The sequence below is a fragment of the Dendropsophus ebraccatus genome, chromosome 5, assembly GCF_027789765.1.
Source record: "Dendropsophus ebraccatus isolate aDenEbr1 chromosome 5, aDenEbr1.pat, whole genome shotgun sequence".
Classification (NCBI taxonomy): domain Eukaryota; kingdom Metazoa; phylum Chordata; class Amphibia; order Anura; family Hylidae; genus Dendropsophus; species Dendropsophus ebraccatus.
The window spans coordinates 41,769,585-41,790,489 of NC_091458.1; the positions used below are offsets into that span (position 1 = coordinate 41,769,585).

General features: G+C 38.9%; 1 protein-coding gene across 3 annotated transcripts in view; it reads right to left on the reverse strand.

Moving 5' to 3' along the window:
• The window catches only part of POSTN (periostin), a 52,535-nt gene that overhangs the window by 22,373 nt on the left and 9,257 nt on the right, over positions 1-20,905 (reverse strand). For all 3 annotated transcript variants that reach the window (XM_069969939.1, XM_069969938.1, XM_069969940.1), the window contains exons 3-13: positions 13,038-13,102; positions 10,550-10,707; positions 10,293-10,457; positions 9,059-9,205; positions 8,564-8,705; positions 7,311-7,523; positions 6,091-6,225; positions 3,594-3,742; positions 2,879-3,015; positions 705-835; positions 119-249 (exon numbers count right to left, since the gene is read on the reverse strand). In XM_069969939.1, the coding sequence (XP_069826040.1) occupies positions 119-249; positions 705-835; positions 2,879-3,015; positions 3,594-3,742; positions 6,091-6,225; positions 7,311-7,523; positions 8,564-8,705; positions 9,059-9,205; positions 10,293-10,457; positions 10,550-10,707; positions 13,038-13,102 (1,573 nt within the window). The remainder of the gene's footprint in view (positions 1-118; positions 250-704; positions 836-2,878; positions 3,016-3,593; positions 3,743-6,090; positions 6,226-7,310; positions 7,524-8,563; positions 8,706-9,058; positions 9,206-10,292; positions 10,458-10,549; positions 10,708-13,037; positions 13,103-20,905) is intronic.

A 20,905-nucleotide genomic window follows, 5' to 3' on the forward strand; every position in this document is an offset into this window, starting at 1 on the left:
TATATGCATGATGCAAATGTGTTCATTTATGAAATCATAGGTTACATTTTGACAACTTTCAGTAAAATAAACCTATGGGTTTTTGTACAACACGAGGTAGAAGCATTGATCTACTTACGAGTTTAATCATAACGTTGCTTCCTTGAAGAGATTTCACAATGTTGGTTACACCAGGCTCAAATCCGCCACCAATAAATACTCCTGGGGCCAGATGGTAAAGAAGGATGTTCTGAAGAGCCACTTTGTCTCCTGAAAGTATGTATGCAAAAGTATGAAACACAAATCTAAAAGAACTCTCTTTGACAATATGGTAGAAATGAGTAGTCAATATTGTGTCTTTAGAATAGCTGGAGGGGTTGAACTATGGGGTATACAGAGGTTCCATTCACACCCAATTTTTTCTCTGATCTTCCTAAGCTCAGTGATTGCTGTGTTTTGTTGGTCTAATTTTCATTGTCCATTCTAGCCAGAATCCTACTCCACACTGAGGAGGGGCAAATACCCCGAAACAGCTGTCTGTGTATTGATTCCTGGCTTGGTAAACCCTTGTCATGTCGCTATACTTGCAACAGAGTTAGACTTTGACAGACTTTGTTTCCCTATTTATGTTCCAATACTCACAACAGAGTGGGACTTGAGGAGCTACATATCAGGGTGGTTTGGTGATCTCCCCACAGACTTCTTTTTTACATATTTGTACTCACGTTTCAGAAGCTGAATTTCTTCACTGCTGAGTCCCTTGAAGGCATCATTAGTAGGAACAAAGAGAGTCCATGCGCCAGGTTCTGACAGAAGTTCCTTCAGGTCAGCATACTGGATCAGGTCTAGGAAAATGCTGTTAAAAATAGAGACATATTGAATACAGAAGCATTTTTAAGGCCAAGGTTAATACTACTGTATATGAACTGGTGAAACACAATAGTGGGTTATTGACCACACTGCTAAAAGTTGAGAGCTCAGCCAAACCACAGACCACATATAACATATTCTACATTGAAGTTATTGGCCACTGCATGATATAAACCGCCGAATACATTAAGAAAAGCATATGATAAAACCAAAAGGATTCTACAATAGTCACTTAAAACTAGTTGCTTGATGACTGGGTGTATAGGTAACTTGGTAACTCAAAAAACTATGCCCATCGTAAGATAATGTGTACAATCTTGAGTCTCTAAGACTGGTTTTCCTTACTAGTCACCTATATTTTACGCCAAAATATAGACCTTCTATTCTATAAAGAGTTACAAATCAGTAACAGTAAATCAGTATACAGTATAATATCTATTTAGTATAATATCTGTCATATGGAAGACCCATTCAGCACTACCAAATCCTTGTTTAAGATGTGATGTGGGCCACAAACCCATAAACCAAGACTTTTATTACAGTATTGCCAAACCTAAATGAAGTAAGCTTAAAGAATGGCTTGATACTGATACAGTATGCCAGATGGCTTGTGGTTTAATAAACATTTCAAAACCGTGCACTGAAATTACTAATGAAAATGCACAATCAGCAAATCTAAATTAGATGTTTCTTTTCCATAATATGACCTCATATACTATTTAACTACACAGATATAGTTTTCCATGAAGATTGAGCTCAGGATTCACATTCCCTTATAATTTTTTTTTTATATTGAACATGTTTTATGAATTTTAGTGTATGGCATCTATTACTTAGGGAATGCTACTTTTATTTTCTCCTAATGCAGTCAGAGTAAGTATTAGAAACGCTTACTTAAAGGAATACAGTGGCTTTGTTAAAGGGATTGCAAATCATCATGCCTGATGATACTTCATTTATACATTAATGATAGACTCTATATGGTGTATTATATCATTACATAAAGAGCTCAGGTGTAATATGTAGACAGGGGTCCCAAAGATTCAACACATTAGAAGACATTACTGTCACATCCATTAGAAATGTTAACAAACAGTCCCCGATTGTAAAAATGGTGCCCCATACTTTGCCAGTACATGGCATTATCAGAAGGGCCTACCAATTGCCCTCTCTTGTTCCCTTTCTTTCCATTGTAAGAGCATATGAACCCACTGACATGTACTGTATATGAGTTTTTAATATTGCTGTTCGAAGAAAGGTTTATAGAGCTCATTGGAAGCAGGAAAAAGGGTAATTTAAATTAAGCTTCCATTATTTGGCTGGGTTCACACTATGTATATTTCAGGCAGTATTTGGTCCTCATGTCAGGTCCTCATAGCAACCAAAACCAGGAGTGGATTGAAAACACAGAAAGGATCTGTTCACACAATGTTGAAATTGAGTGGATGGCCGCCATATAACAGTAAATAACGGCCATTATTTCAATACCACAGCCGTTGTTTTAAAATAACAGCAAATATTTGCCATTAAATGATGGCCATCCACTCAATTACAACATTATGTGAACAGATCCTTTCTGTGTTTTCAATCCACTCCTGGTTTTGGTTGCTATACAGCCTCACAAATACAGCCTCAAATATACATAGTGTGAACCCAGTAAATGTGCATTGAAGCAGCTGCATGGGTGGAATTTGTGATACTTATAGTAAATCAGTACTTTTCAGCTTCTATATGCCCTGTATTAAGTGGTTTAAAATTTTCCAAGGCAACACAGTGATCCGTGCTGCCACCTCTGTCCATATGAAGAACTCTGTATAGTTAGAGGATGTTTGCTCTGGGGTATGTTTCTGCCCTGGACAGTTTCTGGCACAGACAGAGGAGGCAGCAGAGAAAATGTTGGACAACTCCTTTAATATTAGGAGGGTCAATTATCACTAGAGATTGATGGGGATGAGCGTCGAAAGTATTATTATAAAGAATATATAGTACAGTCATAAATGCAATATAAAAACATTGTTGTAAAATTTACCTGAAACGCTTATCAAGACTGAGGATATCAAAGAATGACTTCTCTGCAGGTTTGATAATCTCCCTGAATGAGTGAATTGCACCATTTCTTCCTTCTTTACTTCCACGAAGCATGCAGGAATTTTCAATGCACACAGCCTAAGATAACATAAAGCAGCATAAGCACATGCCTTTGTATCAAAAACCACTTTGGCATAACATATAGTCATATTTATAAATGGTTCCTCCTACAAAAGCAGGTAACCATATTTCTAAATGTTTTTTTCTTCGAAAGCAGGTAAAACACCTTTTTATTAAAACATACTGTACATTAAAGTGTTATTCCTGGATTTAAACATATTTTACATGTTGTTGGGGGACTACTAAAAATGAAAAATAGATTATACTTACCCACCATAGCTCCTGATCCAGTGACTTACAGTCCTCTGCTCCCTGCTTGTAGCTGCACCTAAGATGTGTTGGAGCAGGACCTGCCCTCTCAGCCAATCAGTGGCCGTGGCAGGACACTGCTTCAGCCTATGATTGGCTGAACTTGAAAGTCCTCCATAGGTTTTTCATCTCAGAAACAGCAACAAACGGGGAGCAAGAGAAAACCAGAGGTTGCTGGACCAGGAACTGTGGGGGAATGGGGTGGGTGGGTATTTTCTTATATTTAGCAGCTCTGCTTGTCTATGAGGAACCACACACACACAAAAAATTAATAAAGAGATACTTACAGTGCGGTACACAAACACCCTGAGCATCTTTCCACCCATTGTCTCTAGTGTCTGACCATTGTAAAGGCCATTGAGTACAAATTTCTGCTTGATAATATGGTTCTGCAGAATCAGCTTGAGAAGACGTTGATCCATTCTCAGTGTTTCATCTGCAACAATATAAACATGTTACTGGAAATGTAATGAATAAAAATCATATCTATCGTGAATTGTCTTTTAGTTCCTCTCATTTCCTTATGACTCCTACAACAGGGAGCAGAGAGCACTTTGATAGACTCTATTGGATACAGTATGCAAGTTTGGAGGACCTTCAAATAATCACTTTCTCTGATTATAATGTGTAGAGGTCTGTGACCCGAATGTGCACCCCCAGGAGTTTTGAGTGTGCTTAAAACAACAGATGTTCCTATCAACAGTATAAGTTCTCAAGGGTTGAGTGACCAGTCAGACATGCACATCATTCGTATGACATAAGTTTTATTACAAGTGGAGTTTTCCCCTATTAATTACAACCATCCAATAAAGCAATGTTTCTGCTTGTTCTTGATTGTGTCATGTTCACTTAAAGTGAAGGTTCACTGCCTCCATGCAAATATATGTGGAATTTTAAAGGGTCCCTGACATCTGGAAAAAAATTTGACGTGCCATAAGTCTAAAGTTTTGATCAGTTGGGATCTATGTATTTAGACCTCCACTGATTGTTAGGAAGAGTCGGGAGAAGTGCACAGCTGGGGGATTCACTGGCCGGAACACTGTAATCTCCCTCTTGCTGCAGGAGACAGGCTCGAAAGACTTTTTATGGAGCCTGTCTCCTGCAACAAGACAATGATCACAGCGAGATGGGTAGAAAAGCAGCCAGCCATGTACTTTTCTTGGCTCTAATGATACGTGGGGGGTATCTCCTCTACAATTCTGCAACATTGACTATTCAGAGTCCAAAAAAGTTTACCGTACAACGTGAAGAGTATATTGGTAAAGTTCATGGTGGTCTAGGGCAGTGAAGGGCAACTCCAAGCTCACTCCTTTGGGTCTAGACTAGTTTGCATTTCCTAAAACCTGTTCTGCTCATGTTAATTTAGCATACTGCTTTCTACCCCCTTTAACTATGCTACATAGAAGTAACTATAGCAGCCGAAAAGGTAGCATTAGCTACTGTCTAAATGGGTTCCAAGGCTCTGCCCCATAAGAAATCCCATTGTCCTCCAAAGCCCAGCCCCTTGTTTTACTCATATGGATTAAAAAATTCTATAAAAAGGGCCCAATTAGCAAAACAGATGGGTACCTGATCCAAGCGACAATGTACAAGTTGCTCAATGTTGTTTAAACACCACTTTAGACAGGCCTCTAATTGATGGCAAAAAGTTACCATGATCACTACCCAGGTATATATGCTACAGATTAAGGCTGGGTTCACACTATGTATATTTGAGGCTGTATTTGTGAGGCTGTATAGCAACCAAAACCAGGAGTGGATTGAAAACACAGAAAGGCTATGTTCACATAATGTTGTAATTGAGTGGATGGCCGTCATTTAATGGCAAATTTTTGCTGTTATTTTAAAACAACGGCTGTTATATTGAAATGATGGCAGTTATTTACCGTTATATGACGGCCATCCACTCAATTTCAACATTGTGTGAACAGAGCCTTTCTGTGTTTTCAATCCACTCCTGGTTTTGGTTGCTATGAGGACCTGACTTGAGGACCAAATACTGCCTGAAGTATACAGTGTGTGAACCCAGCCTTAAAATCATATTTCAGCACACTATCCCAGCACACCAGGCTAATGGTTCTTGTTCATGAGTTGACCTTCATTACATGGTTCAATTATCATCAAGATCAGCCAGTACACCCTCATACAGTGCTTAGGGAAGAAGTCTTCTAGATAAGGCTACACTATGGGGGACGTATGAAAAGGCGTAAATGCCTTTTTTAGGCCAGATCGGGCAAATTGTCGTAAAAATATTTGCAAATGATATTTTTGTGAATATTTTTTTCGCATCTGCCCATCTGCGCCACCTTCACCAGTGGAGCGGAGAGGGGGCGTTACGGGGGGTGCGCCGCATTTATCATTTTTTTCTGTGGAAAAATTATACTGAAACCTACGCCAGCTCTGAGCTGGCGTAAGTTTCAAAATTTTTGCACAGACAAGCTTCGTGCAATCGGGATTTATGTAGAGGCAATGCGCCTCTACATAAATCCCCTGAGCTCCGGTGCTGCGGGGACATTTGTAAACCCGGCATAAAAAACTACGGACTTCATAAATTTACCCCTATTTTCTTACAGCAGCCTTCTTGTATAAATAAAATAAATCATATATTACATATTCAAAAATAATGAATATGTATTTCAGTATAATTTTTGGCAACGAGTTCTTGAACTACTAAACTAGTAACAATAAACTTTCCTATACATTTTTATAGTAGTGAATTCTTCTAAGAGCATTAATTTACTTGACGTATTAGGTTACCTTTAAATATAATCTGTAAGCACTTACCAGAGAATGCATCATTTAGGGGAGCCAAAAGAGTATATTCTGCCTCGGGTCTCATGGAAGCTGCCAATCCCATTTGGGCCACAAGATCAGTGAAAGTGGTCTGTTGGCTTCCTGCAAGTTCCATGACTTGCTTTGCTGAAATGGTGAATGGAAAATGAGTCAGTTCTGTAATTTTTTAAATATATATTTTTTTTCTATAATTTTTTAAATCACATTTCTTCAATTAAAGGGTCATGGTGGCATTGATGCAGAAGCAGTGTTATACTCCATAAAACTATTGGGTTTATGGTCTCTAGGTTTGTACCATGTTATTGTACCATATGCCTTTATTTTAATATGGATTTCATGGTTTTGTGGGGGAGGAAGGGGGGGTCGGTGGGTATAGATTCACTTTAAACAGGTATTTTAAGAAAATAAATTGAGGCATGTTCCATTACATGCAATATAACAATGCTAGTTCTTTCTAGGAGCAATACTTCTGCATTCATACGTCGTAGTATGAATGCACCTTATAGTGATACAATTCTTTGGGGGACATAAGAACTCTGTACTGTTATACAGAGTGCTTTTATTTGTGCATGATGCATTAAGGATCACTATCTCTACTATGTCAGTAAATGTGTCCAGCCTTATCTTTTCCTTAGATAAGTTGAAGTGTTTTTCTAAGAAATCGTAAACTTTCCTGTACCATAAAACATTAAACTAGCCCAAAATCCACCCCTATCTTCACTCCTTACTGCTCTGGCTGTGCGAACTTCTAGTCTCTGTGGGGCAGAATGTCATCGACAGTCAACAGAACATAGCCAGAACCAGAAGATCACACAGTCCTAACAGTAGGAAACTGAGGGGCGAGGAGTAAGTATGGGCTAGTTACTTGTTTTATGGCAACAAGTAGGGAACGTTTAAGATTTCCTCAGGAAATTGCTTAAAGAAAAGAAATTTTTCATGACAACTTTTCAGCCCAATAACCCAATATGTTATCAAAGGAGTCAAAAAGCCTAATTTAGATAAGAATATCTTTGTCTTTTCTCATAGACTAATACATCTCTTTTGCTTACTGAGACCTGGAGTTGCTGTGAAAAGCTGGTTTTCTCATTAAATGTATAACTTAGTATATTGAGTTTACAAATAAGAGTGAACACATCTGTATGAACATGGTCTATAGTGACATGGCAATGAGTAAACTTAACCAAACTCAATCCTGCAGACCTGATACTCACCAGAGTCAGGGATCAGAACCTCATCAATCAGGTGAATAACACCATTGGTTGTGACAATATCCTTCCTGTTCACCAGCTTCTTGCCATTCACAGTCAAACTGTCTCCATCACATCCAACCTGAAGAGGGCTTCCTTCAAGAGTATCAAACACTGCTCCACCCATTATGGCTTCAGAGCACTGGACGGTGTCCAAGATGTGGAAGTTAACCAGAGCTAAAAAATATATATATATATATATAAATTATTATGTATCAAGAACTTTACAAGGAATACTCTTAATGCTTTCCATTTTAGTTAACAATATAAGTTACAATATTGTAGGGTTATCAAAATAATATCATATCAGGAAATGGACAAAGGTTCTGTAAAGAACTCTATCACCATACAAATGACTAGTTAGACCACAAATGGAATATTGTTTAAGGGCTCCTGTGTATAAGAGGGACATGGCCAAACTGGAGCAGAGGAGGGCAAACATGGTAATAAGAATATAGGATTGCTGTACCAAGACTGGTTATGGCAATTGGGTTTATTCACTTGGAAAAAAACATCTTAGAGGTGATCTGATCACAGTATGCATATAAATGCATTGACAGTGCAGAGACATTTGCCGTAATATTTTATATCTAGACCTGTAACCATGACAAAGGGGCATCCTCTATGTCTACAGAAAAGAAGAAGGTTTATCATTAGCACAGATGGGGATTCTGTAAGAGCAGTGAGACCATAAAACTCTCTGGCAACAGTGCTGTGATGCCTGAATGCCTTTCTTGAAAAATATATTATTGCAAGCCATGATTACTAGATTTCTGGAGGTGGGACGTTCCAGAGATTCATGTTTGGAGTTGGAAAGGAATTTTCCCCCTGGTGTGAGGCAGCTGTGATATGCCTTGCATGTTTTTTTTTTAACTTCCTCTGGATCAACACAAGGTTAAATGTTGAACTTGATAGATTCTTGTCTTTTGACAATGTTACTTTTAAACGTCATAACCCATGCATGACAAAAATGTTTAACTATGATGGGTATAGAAATAATAATGCAATATTTATTTATTTTTTAGTATCAACTATATTGGAAACCTTTTCTAGTTATACTTTAGTCCTTATCTACTGTACTTTATATATGGTTTGACAATGATAAAAGATATTCACCAAGATGACAATACTCCAACCCCAATTCCCAATGGGCTTGGCATCTGCTTTGGATTCCTAGTGCTGGCACAAGCCCTGGTTAGATCCTCTATTAAACATACCTTCAGCTGCCTTCTTGTCAGACATAATCCTCTCAAGAACATCTCTTGGAAGTTTATTAAAAGCATCATCAGTTGGAGCAAAAAGAGTGTAATGTCCAGGTTTTCCAAGCTTTTCCAAGACATTTGAAGCAATAGCAGCTGCCTGAAAAAGTTCATAAAATAAAATTTTAATATAGATGGAAGAAAAACATCATAAGTTGTATAGTTATTGGATGTTAAAAATAAAAATGCTACAGAATTATCTTATCAATGGAAAACACTATGCCTAGAGTATTCTACTATACACGTCTTTCTTAAAGATTGTGTATATCATCACAGGCACTTTACTGTGCCATGAAGAACTGTTCAATTTGAGATGAACCAGGGACGACCTTGCAAAACACACACAGGACTGTAAAAACTCAGTAAATGACATTTTAAAACATCCCAAGGGTATTATGTAGCCCTAAGGATTCCTAAGCATGAAGCCCACTGTGTTTACTTAAGGAAACCTACTCTAAGAGATGACAAGTCATCTTCAGAATCAACAAAGTCCTCAATGGTGTTTCCCACAGCTGTCACAACACGATCAATCACATGAACGACACCATTGGTGGCGATCTGGTTACCATGGATAACTCTTGCACAGTTTACTGTAACGATCTGCAATAACAAATAAAATAAGATTACAAACTTAGAACACATACAAAAAAAACATTTAAACAGATCAATGACCTTAAAGGCAACGTATCATGTATAGCATTTTTATTCCAATATTTATTTGTACAGTGTAAACATGAAGAAAAAAATTACTTGTTTTTGTTTCAATTTAAAAAAAAATAAAAATTTTTTTAAAGCCTTCTCTGGGGGCAGTTATTTCCAGACTGTTCATTCCTTTATTGTTTGTATTGACCACAGGTGTTCAACCTACAGCCCTTCAGCTGTTACAAAACCACAATTCCCATCATTCCTGAACAGCCCAGGCTTTGACTTTGGGTGTCCTGGCATGATGGGTATCGTAGTTTTGCGTAGTTTTGCGATTGATGCCTGTACACACTGCGGCACAGCCTGTGTGCTTTATGGCTGAAATGATAGAATTTTTTTTAGATAATTACAGTCTCTAGAACATGATGGCGAATACACATACAGAGACTTAGCAATGTGCCTAGTAGTACTATCCTACCTTATCTGGGGGACCAACAGTAAAATAGAACTGCAATAACCTCTCCCACTTCCTAATGATAATTAGGTGACCGTGTCATACTGTCTAAGTCTACACGGCAAAGCAGATAAGGGATCTACTATGACTGCTCCTAACATATTTTTAAAGATTTTTTTGTACAAATATTTATAGTGAAACTGCCATTGAAATAATTTGCTATCTTCTATAATGGAAAATTGTAACAACATAGAGGGGGAATCAATCATTGCTGGTGGCTATAATTTGGTGTAATTTGCACATTTTTTTTAAGCCAATTCAGGCATATTTAGGATATTTAGAAAGGTTTCCTAATATTTATTATTTGAGAAATCTTAACATGTTGCTAAATTGTGTGAAATGTTACAAAAGTGATTTAAAAATGCACCAAATGCATATAATTTATAAAACATTACAATACATTTGGTCCATTTGAAATGGGCATAAGGAAAAAAATACAAGCTTGTGGGGTGAAGAAAGTGTAAAGGATACATTTCCCCATAGCATTTTGGATTTTAAACTAAATTATAAAAATGATAAGGTAACACTTACCCCATTGGTGTAGTGGTGAATCAGAAGAGGCTGATCATTGAACATAGAGGTTAAAGTCATTCCATTCTTCAGATCCTTGGTCAGCATTCTCTTATCAAGCATGTGGTAATGCAAAGCATTAAGCAATTCAATATTCACATTGCTGAGCAGTGAGGAACGAATTTCCTAAAGCAAAAATATATATATATTTTTACCACATTGCATGTTTTTGTATTTAATTGTTTTTATTATTATTGGAACCAAAAGACTGTGCTTACAGGGTCCAACAAGTCCCAGGCATCGTTGCTGGGTGCAAAAAATGTATAAGAGCCAACTCCTTCTATCTCCTTCCTCAGCTCTGAGCGATCAGAGTAATCTTGTGTTGATGTGGCTCCCACAATCCCAAGAGTGCCATACACATTGTCAATAGGAGCAACTGATTGGAAAGAAGAGAAAAAAGTATCAAAGTATATGTGCATGTGATTAGCATTATATCATTGAGGGTTATATAGGTTACAATTGGGCCGATCTGTGCCTCGTGCCCTAGTGGGACGGAAAAGGGGCATTATGGGGGGGTGAGGCAGCACGCAAAGGGGGCACGGCTTCTGCATATGCCGCATTTATCCAGGAGGGAAAAAGATAGTGAAACCTGCACCAGCTGTGAGCTGGCGTAGGTTTCCATTTATTCGCATGAGAGGGCTCAGTGTGCACAGGATTTATGTAGAGGCAATGCGCCTCTACATAAATCCTCTGAGCTCCGGCGCTGCGGGGACATTTATAAGCCCGGCGTAAAAGACGCTGGACTAAATAAATGTCCCCCTATCTGTCTAAAGCTCACGTGAGGACCAATTGTTAGGCCACAGGTGGTTCCTTACAATGTCCTGTAATTTACCCTGCTGCAAGCTCATGGTTTGTACCTACCATGTTTTCCCAATCATTGCCACCACACAGCTTCCTCTGCTGCTTTTCTATTGCTTGCCACTAGGGACACTGCAAATTACCTAAACTGCCACCCCCCTCCTCAATCCTAGCTCTCCATTCTATTTTAAAGCAGCTACAAAGATTTATTGATATTTTTGCATTACACTGTAATGCGTTTGAATTGTTGACTCAGAACCTGTGCCGCCACCCTCAACCTTCTTGTTTGTTACTGTCTCTGCCTCTGCCTGATCCAACTTTACCTATTCTCCCGTGTTTGACAGGCACCTACTTCCCTCATTCCCTGATTCCATGCACAAGTATCTGATCTGATCATCTGACCAATTGAAGTTCTTTGATGGCATAACTACCATTTGACTATTAGTTAAACAAAGTCGTAAAGATCGCCATACACCTTCAGTAGCTGTTGGCTGAATGTTTATATGTTGTGAATGAGGAGAGGGGAGGTATGCTGCTGCCAGACAAATCTGGCAAAGACTTATCTCTCAGAAATCAAAAGTTGGGCTGTTGAAAGCCAATTCCTGTTGAATCCCAGAATGGGATAAATGGTTAGAATTTAGAGGGTACATAGAATCTGCACCCACGAATGTCCAAAAGTACAACACGTACTGTCAACCAACACAGAAGGTGCATATCTGTTGCGTGTTACACTAATGTGTCTCAAAAAAGAAACAAAACTAACCCTGTTTGACTGAGCAGTTATTATTTTTCAAATGTGCAAGACAGAGGGGGTAATGGAAACTATTACTGGATCAGACAACACAGAGCTTGTTTGTAGTCTGTTGCCCGGGAGACATGTAGGTCGGCATAAGATTAAAGTAAAAGAATGGTAACATATTTAATGAGTGTTTATTTTTCATTTTAGGTTCTTTATGGAATAAAAATAAGTGCAAAGGTGGATATAGCCCAAAAGATGAACCCTCATTGGACACACACTTCTCAATTATAGAATTCAGCCAATTAAATCAATTGTATTCTGTTATTGCAGCAGATATGTAACCTAATGAAATGTTCTATTTATTTTGATCAAGCTGTGAATAGAGGCAAGTTCTAACAACTGATTAACAAAATCATGAATCAAGTGAAGCTTGGAACATTTTTGTGAACATTTGTAACATCTGTTAAGCGATAGGTAAAACTTTCTGCCTTCAGGGATGATTAATGACAACTAACAGCGAGGAAACAACAGGTGATAAAATGGACAATATAATTGCATAAGCCTCTGCCTGCTGGACAAGGAATGAGTCAGTCATTCTGTGGACATTTATCTATGTTGCAGAAACTGACTCACTGTGGAATTGTCAGATTGTAAATTATAGGACCTCTATGGTCTAGGAGATTATGACTTAATGACTAGGGAACTTGTTAGCCCAATTCATTGTGGATTAGCAAATTACTAAATAGGTGAAGAAAGACACAGCTGGTTGGCACTACTGCTGATAGAAAGTCAAGTGTCTCTCAGGATAGTCTGTGAGAAGTTACAAGCCTGATGAGGAGCTAGGATATGAAGTGAAGTAGTGTGCATACACTCGTCATAGAGGCAAAACATCCAGCACTCTCCAACTGATGGCGGCAGTTAAAACTTCTTTATTCCAGGCACTGGAAGAGGCAGGGAGGGGATGGCATAAAATGCAGAAGCGTCTGGCCGGACGAAAGGTAAGTAGCCTGAAATAGCCGTCACTATTGAATATGCTCTCGCACCTTATGCCACCCCCTCCCTGCCTCTTCTAATGCCTGGAATAAAGAAGTTTTAACTGCAGCCAGGAATTGATGAGTGCTGGATTGTTTGCTTATATGAGTATACAAATTATTAAATAATTGCCGTACCTGCAGGACATCCTTGTTGACCATTCATTTTCATGTAGCCAGGGCAGCATTCATAGAGGACAGTACTGTTTGGAGGAGGAAATATATTAATTAAACTCACAATAAGCATCAAACTTGTAGCACCATCTAAATTTCCCTGTCATTTAGTCATAGATATGTCAAAATATTTGATGCTTCCCAATCTGGGTGTTCAGACTGTTACCATAAAAAACCTTATATGACCTCCTATTTAAGCAAGACAAATGTATATATCCACCATTGTTACATCTGCAGTACATCAGACAGCATGGCAATTGGCCAAATAAAGCAAACAGTAAAAAAGAGTCTGTATACAAGAGTTTATGTTACAGAACAATTCTTATACGATAAAAAGGGAAACTTTGACATCGAAAGTATTAGACGTTACAACTCATTGTGGTGATCATTGTTTAATGGGCCATTAGTAACATGATATAATTTGAACAAATCCTAAAGTACAAGGTTTATTTGCGCAGTAGATCATATGGATAATGACAAATCTGGGTCTACGCCATTGGGAGGCTCGTATTCTGTCCTTAGAAGACACCATTGCCACATGAAGGACAAAGGAGAATGAAATAATGTGTAAAATACTGCTGTTTAATTATGTCTGTCACCCAGAGGAAGGGGTCATCCCCTGATAAGTAAAATATATAATAATATGATGTACTGTATAGTAAATACAGAACAGAGTCTCATAATTGGCAAAATAGTGTACTCAGCACAAGGGCCCCAGCAGTTGTACTCTCACCAATCAAAGTTCTTTGATGGCATATCTACTATTTGACTTTAAGTTAAACAAAGGCGTAGAGATCGCCATACACCTTCATTAGCTGTTGGCTGAATGTTCATATGTTGTGAATGAGGAGATGGAAGGTATGTCGCTACCAGACAAATCTGGCAAAGAGGTATCTCTCAGAAATTAAGAGTTGGGCTGTTGAAAGACAACATGCCCAATACTTTTTTACCCTAACATGATCAGTTGAGTAGAGGCCCATCCACACATAAGGGAGTGGCCTGGACCTGTCAAAATCAATGGGGTAAGCCAACTTTTCATTAAAGATAAAGTCCGGAGTTTTTTCAAACCGGAAGCCTGCAGGGGAAAGTGGGAAATTGATTTCAAGTAACAAGTTCGCTCTCCCAGTGCCCACAGTGAGTGGCTGGAGCAGCCACAGAACCCCTGCCAGAAGTGATTTTCCCCGGAGTTGTGATGACAGGAAAATGCCTGTGTTTGCTGATGGACTGGCCACTCAGCCAATCAGTGACTGGATTGACGTCTCGCCCCAGTAACTGACTGGCTAAGTGGCCAGTCCATCAGCCGGGTTATGACATGGGCACCTGGAAGATCCCAAAGCAAATGGGGGGTCCCACAGTCAATCCCACCACTCACTGAAGGCACAGGGAGAGGTAAGTTGTTACTTGAAATCAATTTCTTCCCTCCCCATGCAGGCTGCCGGCTTTTAGAAAACACCAGACTTCACTTTTAAAGTCAACAGAGAAGCAAACAGAAGTTGGCATTTAGTCTTTATACTGTGTCAGAAGTCAGGAGACATGACTTGGTACTCTACTACAAGAAAACATAAAAGTTCCATAAGGGTAATTTAGTTATATAGGTGTATAGGCACCTTAGCTTTAAATGGGTTGTGTCATTAAGAAAACTAGGTCTCAAACTAAGGCATTATGCTAAATTAAATACATTTTAAAAGCACACACATTTCTGAAACTGTACTGTTTAGGAGATGAGGACTTACGAATCCCCATGTGCCTGCATTGTTTTGATAACCTGCTGCCCTTGGTTACGACCCAATAAGAAGAGTCAGGCATGCTCAGTTCAACTGCAGTCTCTAGGAAATACTAGCAGTTGGTCTCCACTGAGCCTGCAAGCAAGAAAGATTGTAGGAAAGTGTGTGCTTCATGTGCATCACAACAACAGGGTCAAAGTTCAACTTTACTTTATGGGACAAGCCCTTTAAGCTCTTTTTTTTTAGTGACACCTCCTCATGAGCGTGTGTGACTATTACCTTTACAATTCCTGTTATTACTTCCCTAAGGGCCCATGTCAATTCTTTGAGAGGAGAGGCTTATATTTGCTTCACTGTACACTGATGATATCCTCTCTTATTGGAAGTTTGAAACTTTTGCTTAGTCTCCTGTATCATGGCTGCAGTGTTTTTCCTGTATCCGATCCTGCAAACTGATCATTTGTACTTGTTTCTAAGCTACCCCCCCCCCCCGCCTTTATCTAAGATTGCTCATGCACCTGACATGCTGAGACCATTAAATTACAAATTACTTTCTTTTTAACATTTGACATCTTAAACTTTCTTTCCTTTTCTTCCTTTGAATCATTCACTTCTTTCCTTCACCAAACTTAAACAGGATACTCAAACAAATGATTTTTATCTCAGATTAATGTAATCCACTACTGGAAACCATTAATTACAACAAAGCTCGGCAAAACTCCAAGCCAAAATGTAATGCAGACACAAGGAAGAAAGGCTTTAACATGGAATATAAGCAGGAAAGGCAGAAACAGCCTAGAGACATACATGTAGACTGCTTACACTAATAAACCAGCATGCCACTACAGCCGGTAAATCAGCTACAAAGTATGAATGGTAAATTCTTTGTTCTTGGCTAGTTTATTGGTTTAAAGTAAATAGGTATATAGAGACACCCAATTAGAAAGAAATTACATTAATTAAGAGGTACTCCCATCTGGGGCTTTTACTGCATATCCATAGACAATACCATCCACTAGATGCAGGTATCAGCTTGTGTCTGTCTTAAGATCGAGGACTCTTGGCCCCCTCTTGTCCGCTTTCAGCAAATCAGGAAGCCAAAAACAGCCGAGCAATTTGCATGAGTAGCTTGCAGTACTATTTAACCAACTATCATCCAAGTCAAATTACAAATTGCGTAAAACAGCCGGCATGACTGTTTTCAGCTTTACAACTATTCACTGCAACAGTGGTTATCCAGGTTATCTGACAACAGGCTGCTCCCTCTTCCCCCTCCTTTTGTAGATGCAGAACACAAGGTCTCCTCTCTGGGGTCGGGTTAGCTGTCTATTGCCTTGGAAACCCAACCCCCTGGAGACCTCAGCTAGATTATCTGCACAGTTCCACAGTACCATACCATTACCTGTTTCCTCCCCAATGTACAATGCTCTGAATTTGTGTCAAGAGCCTGTCATCTCCCTCCCACATCACTGTGGCAACCTTTCCCCCCAGTAATCAGATGGTGGGTCCTGTTGCCTCACTGTTTTACTCACCGGCTTTTAGTAAAACTTGTAAACTTGGAACAGCAGCAGCTACAAAGATGGGAGTTGGCTCAAAATACTCAAGGAAACTTGGTAAGGCCAGCTAGATCTTAGGTGGATAACCCTTTAAGGCCTAGTTCCCAGATAAGAAAACACCTTTAAAAAAAATTGACGAATACTTCTTAAGAAAAAGCCTGGTCTGCTTTTTCTAGCCATAGTGGATCAGCTTTTATTGTTTGGCAAGATCCGTGTTCACCATACATTCAAATGAATAGACAATCACAGGGGACAGAGGAGAGACCACTGATACAAATCCTTTTTAGTTAATATATAAAGGTACAGAATGCAAGACACTGCTTTATGGCATCTTTATGCCCCAAGACAATGCTATTTTAAATTTTATGACCTGTGAGTAATATGAATTATTATTAGTAATCTAAACTATTGTTAGTGCTGTATATGGCAGTGTGTCAGCTGGTGAACAGTACGTTGGACCCACTAGACTAAATTTATCTGTGGGCCCACCCTTCAAGTTCACTATATATTTCTTTTCACAATGTGGTGCAATGTGATATTCATAGCATGCAATTGTCAAAGAAGTGATACCGGTGGATCAAAGTAATTTAATCTTGGGGGTTCTCAATAGTTCATCAGACATGGTGTAACACAATAACGGAAGAATCACATATTTATACACAAGAGGACACAGGGATAGAGAGGTAACTTAGACAAGTGACAGAAAGCAGAAACATCAATGTGTTGGGGGAAGATTAACCAGTGGGGCCATAAATTGTAGTGCATGACAATAAAACTTTCGCACTCCTTATCTAAGTCCTGCCCCAACAATTTATGGCCCCACTGGTTAATCTCCCCCAACATATTGATGTTTCTGCTTTCTGCCACTTGTCTAAGTTACCTCTCTATCCCTGTGTCCTTTTGTGTATAAATATGTGATTCTTCTGTTATTGTGTTAGACCATGTCTGATGAAGAACCCAGTACTGCAGTCTCGCTATCAACTACTGAGAACCCCCAAGATCAAATCTCTTTGACTAACTGTTAAGGTTTTTTACTTTTTTGAGTGAAAGTGCATACTATGGACATCAGATTGTACAAAGCAATATACAGTGCTATACCTACTGATATGTCATTTTGTGTTAAATATGTGACTCTTAAGTTATTGTGTTACACCATGTCACCATCTGCAATTTTTTTCACTTCTAGCCTTAGACATATGTTATGATTATATCTCATTACAATGAAGTTCTATCCTGTCGTTACATGAATGTATGGAATGATTCCTCATTTTTGGCACGATATTAAACATTCCTAAACTATGTATTACAACCATTAAAGCAATGTTGAGATTACTTGGTCTATCATAAGCATTCTGTAGCTTTTATATTTACTGTACAACATTGACAGGTTCTTCCAATGATAAATGTAGTTATGATAATTGTATACATAACATAGAATCAAATGAGCTAAGGGAAAAAAACACTTTTTAAATTTTTTTTCACACAAATGTATTACAGTCTGGTAAGTGAATCTGGCCTATTCTGTTGGCAATAGCCCAAAACTCCGGTCTGGAAAATCTCAAATTTGCTGAGGATTTTTTTTCTGAGGCCATAATAATGTGCTTTAGTTTTCCAGACCAGAAAATAAGTGGCAACATTATAAGTAAATACTGTAGACTTTCTTTCCCTCTTCATGTCTTGGTAATGTAATACGTGGCTAAAAACACGAGATATGTATTTAGAAACTGTAATCTATTCAATGTGGCCCACTTTTTGAGAAAATATCCTTGTTTCCATCATGGATCAGCCCTTTAAAATAATAATCATAATAATAATAATAATAGTAATAATAAATAAAAGAATATCATGGCGTAAAAGTTTTGCCTTTAATTGCAGAATATAAAGGACACCTGTCACCCCCCAGTGCCGGGGTGACAGGCTCCCGACCCCCTGTTAGATCCCCCTATACTCACGTGATCCCGCCGGGTCCCGCTTCCTGAGCCGGTCGGGTCACGGAGATATCAGTGCCCGAAGCCCGGCGCTCGCTGACAGCAGAGTCAGATGCCCATAGAGAATGAATGGGGAGTCCAATGCTCCGTCATTCTCTATGGGCATCGGACTCATCTCTCAGCGCGCGCGCCGGGCTTTGGGCGCTGAAATCTCTGTGACCCGACCGGCTCAGGAAGCGGGACCCGGCGGGATCAGGTGAGTATAGGGGGATCTAACAGGGGGTCGGAGCCTGTCACCCCGGCACAGGGGGTGACAGGTCCTCTTTAATCTGTAGTTTCATGAAATAGATTACAGTACCTTATAGTTTAAGGAGATTGAGAGATCTTTAAAGGGGTTCTCCAGACTTAGAAAAACATGGCAGCTTTCTTTCAGAAACACCACTCTTGTCTCCAGTTTGGGTATGATTTTTTTTTCAAATTTCAAAAACCATGCCCAAACTGGAGACGACCCTGGACAACCCCTTTAACCATAGCTACTTCAGCCCTGACTTTGGTATTGACTACAGATTAGCATAACTCAAGCATGTTCGAGTGCGATTATTTGGTATTTGAATACTAGTGACTGAGGAAGTTGGACGCAGCCCTATGGTTTCCGGGAGAACATGCATTCAGCCTATGGCTATATTCATGTTTTCCAGGATTCCCTAGAGCTGCATCCAATTTCTTCAGCCACAAATATTCAAATGGCGATCGATCAGTCCAAAGCATGTTTCAGTTGAGCTCATCTCTAGTGTCGACCTATTGTAGTTGTTTATTGACTTTATATGAACTTGTGAAGTCAATTTACACTATAACCTTTATATAACCAAGCGTTATACATATTGCTGTTATGTCTAAAATGTTTGCAGATGTCTTCACAACTAGAGCTAAGCAAGATAAAGTAGTTATCACTGAGTAAGCAATTTCTGTCAGCAAATCCATTGAAGAATGTTAAACATTGTATTTGACAACAAAAGATGAAATAGAATTTAAGTTTTTAGTTGAACTGACAAGTATAAAGAGGAGATGATGGACTAGAGAACTTTGGAGAGAGAAAAACAATAACATTTTATCTTGACTTAAGTAAAAAAAAAGGTAGAATACAAAATGGAATAGCAAAATGAGACTAAAATCAACAAAATCAAATAAATATTGGGCTAAATGTAATGCTATAGCCCAGGCTGAGCTGGCTGAAAAAATGAGTTCCCTAGTTTTGCGCTATGAGGCCCTTGTACAACTTCTCCTTACAGGCTACTCTTTTCCATACTCTTCTACCTCCCACAATCAAACTTCAACTTGAACAACAGTGATTTAGAATTTGTTTTGGACCTATTGGGACACTACAGTAGAAATATGTGGATTGAAGAATTTTGGCTTGCATTCAGATTCACTGGGTTTGAGTTGAGTTGAGACCATTATTCTACATTTCTTAGTAAATAGGATTTACAGTATAAGGACTTGGAAATTTCGGTCCCTTCTTGGTCCTTTTTCACGCCACCTCCCCGATTCTGGAGAAAGGAGGGCCTTGTGCTCTTGTAGCTGATACACCCTATAGGGGTCTCATGACAATCAAGGTGGTTCTGCATTGCCTGTGGTTAGGATTGTCCCCTGTAGGTTGACAAGGAGCAGTCATTCCCCTCTCCATCAGATACATAAGTGTAGGTGTAGGTGTAGCAGTCTCTGTGCTATGCGCATCCTTCATAGATTGTACTATTTCAGATCAAGCTCTAAATCTGAAACCATTAATTTAGTAAAACACTAAATCAGTCTTGCTGGTAGCCCAAAGGCTTGACAGCAATGTTTTTTTGTCAGCATCACTTATTAGCAAAGATTTAAAGCAGCCTCAGTCCCCCATCCCCCACATAAATACAGAAATATGAGATGAGTAGATCCATATAGAGCCATCAATTTGTTTAAGCATGCTTAGCTTATTTCCCCAGGGAAAGCTTACACGTAAAATATCTTCATCCCAGTATTGATACGAACATAGGGAAATGCCTTTCATGTTCTTGCATGCATGTATTCATCTTCAACCAAGGGGTCAAAAACTCACAAAATCAATATACAGATCACTGGTGACAACCCACTTAGGCACTCTAGGGTTTAGATACACAGTTAATGGAAACCCATTATCACTTACAGAACACTTTTCTTATCTGGTCTGTCTCAAACTATGGAAGGCTGTCCCAGAGAACCATACAGGATAACATTTCCCATAAGAAAAGTCTGCATGTAAAATATTTCTATTTGCAATGAATTTTATTTTTTTATGCATTTCAGTATGCATTAATTAAAAGAAACAATTGTTCCTAATACAGTCCTTAGAAGTCAACAATATACACTGAATAACAGTCATGACGAGTGAGTCATATTCATCCTTAGTGCTCAAAATTGTAGGACCACAAAAAGTTACTCCATTGGAAATTTATTTCATATGGAAACGCTCCATGGAGTGTTGGCAGACATCTTGACACATACCAAAATCACGTTGGACAACCTTTTCTTTTCTGCACTGGATGCTTGATAAAGGGGGACATTGTCCAAAACATTCAAAGGAACAGTTGACACCAGGGAGATGAACCAAA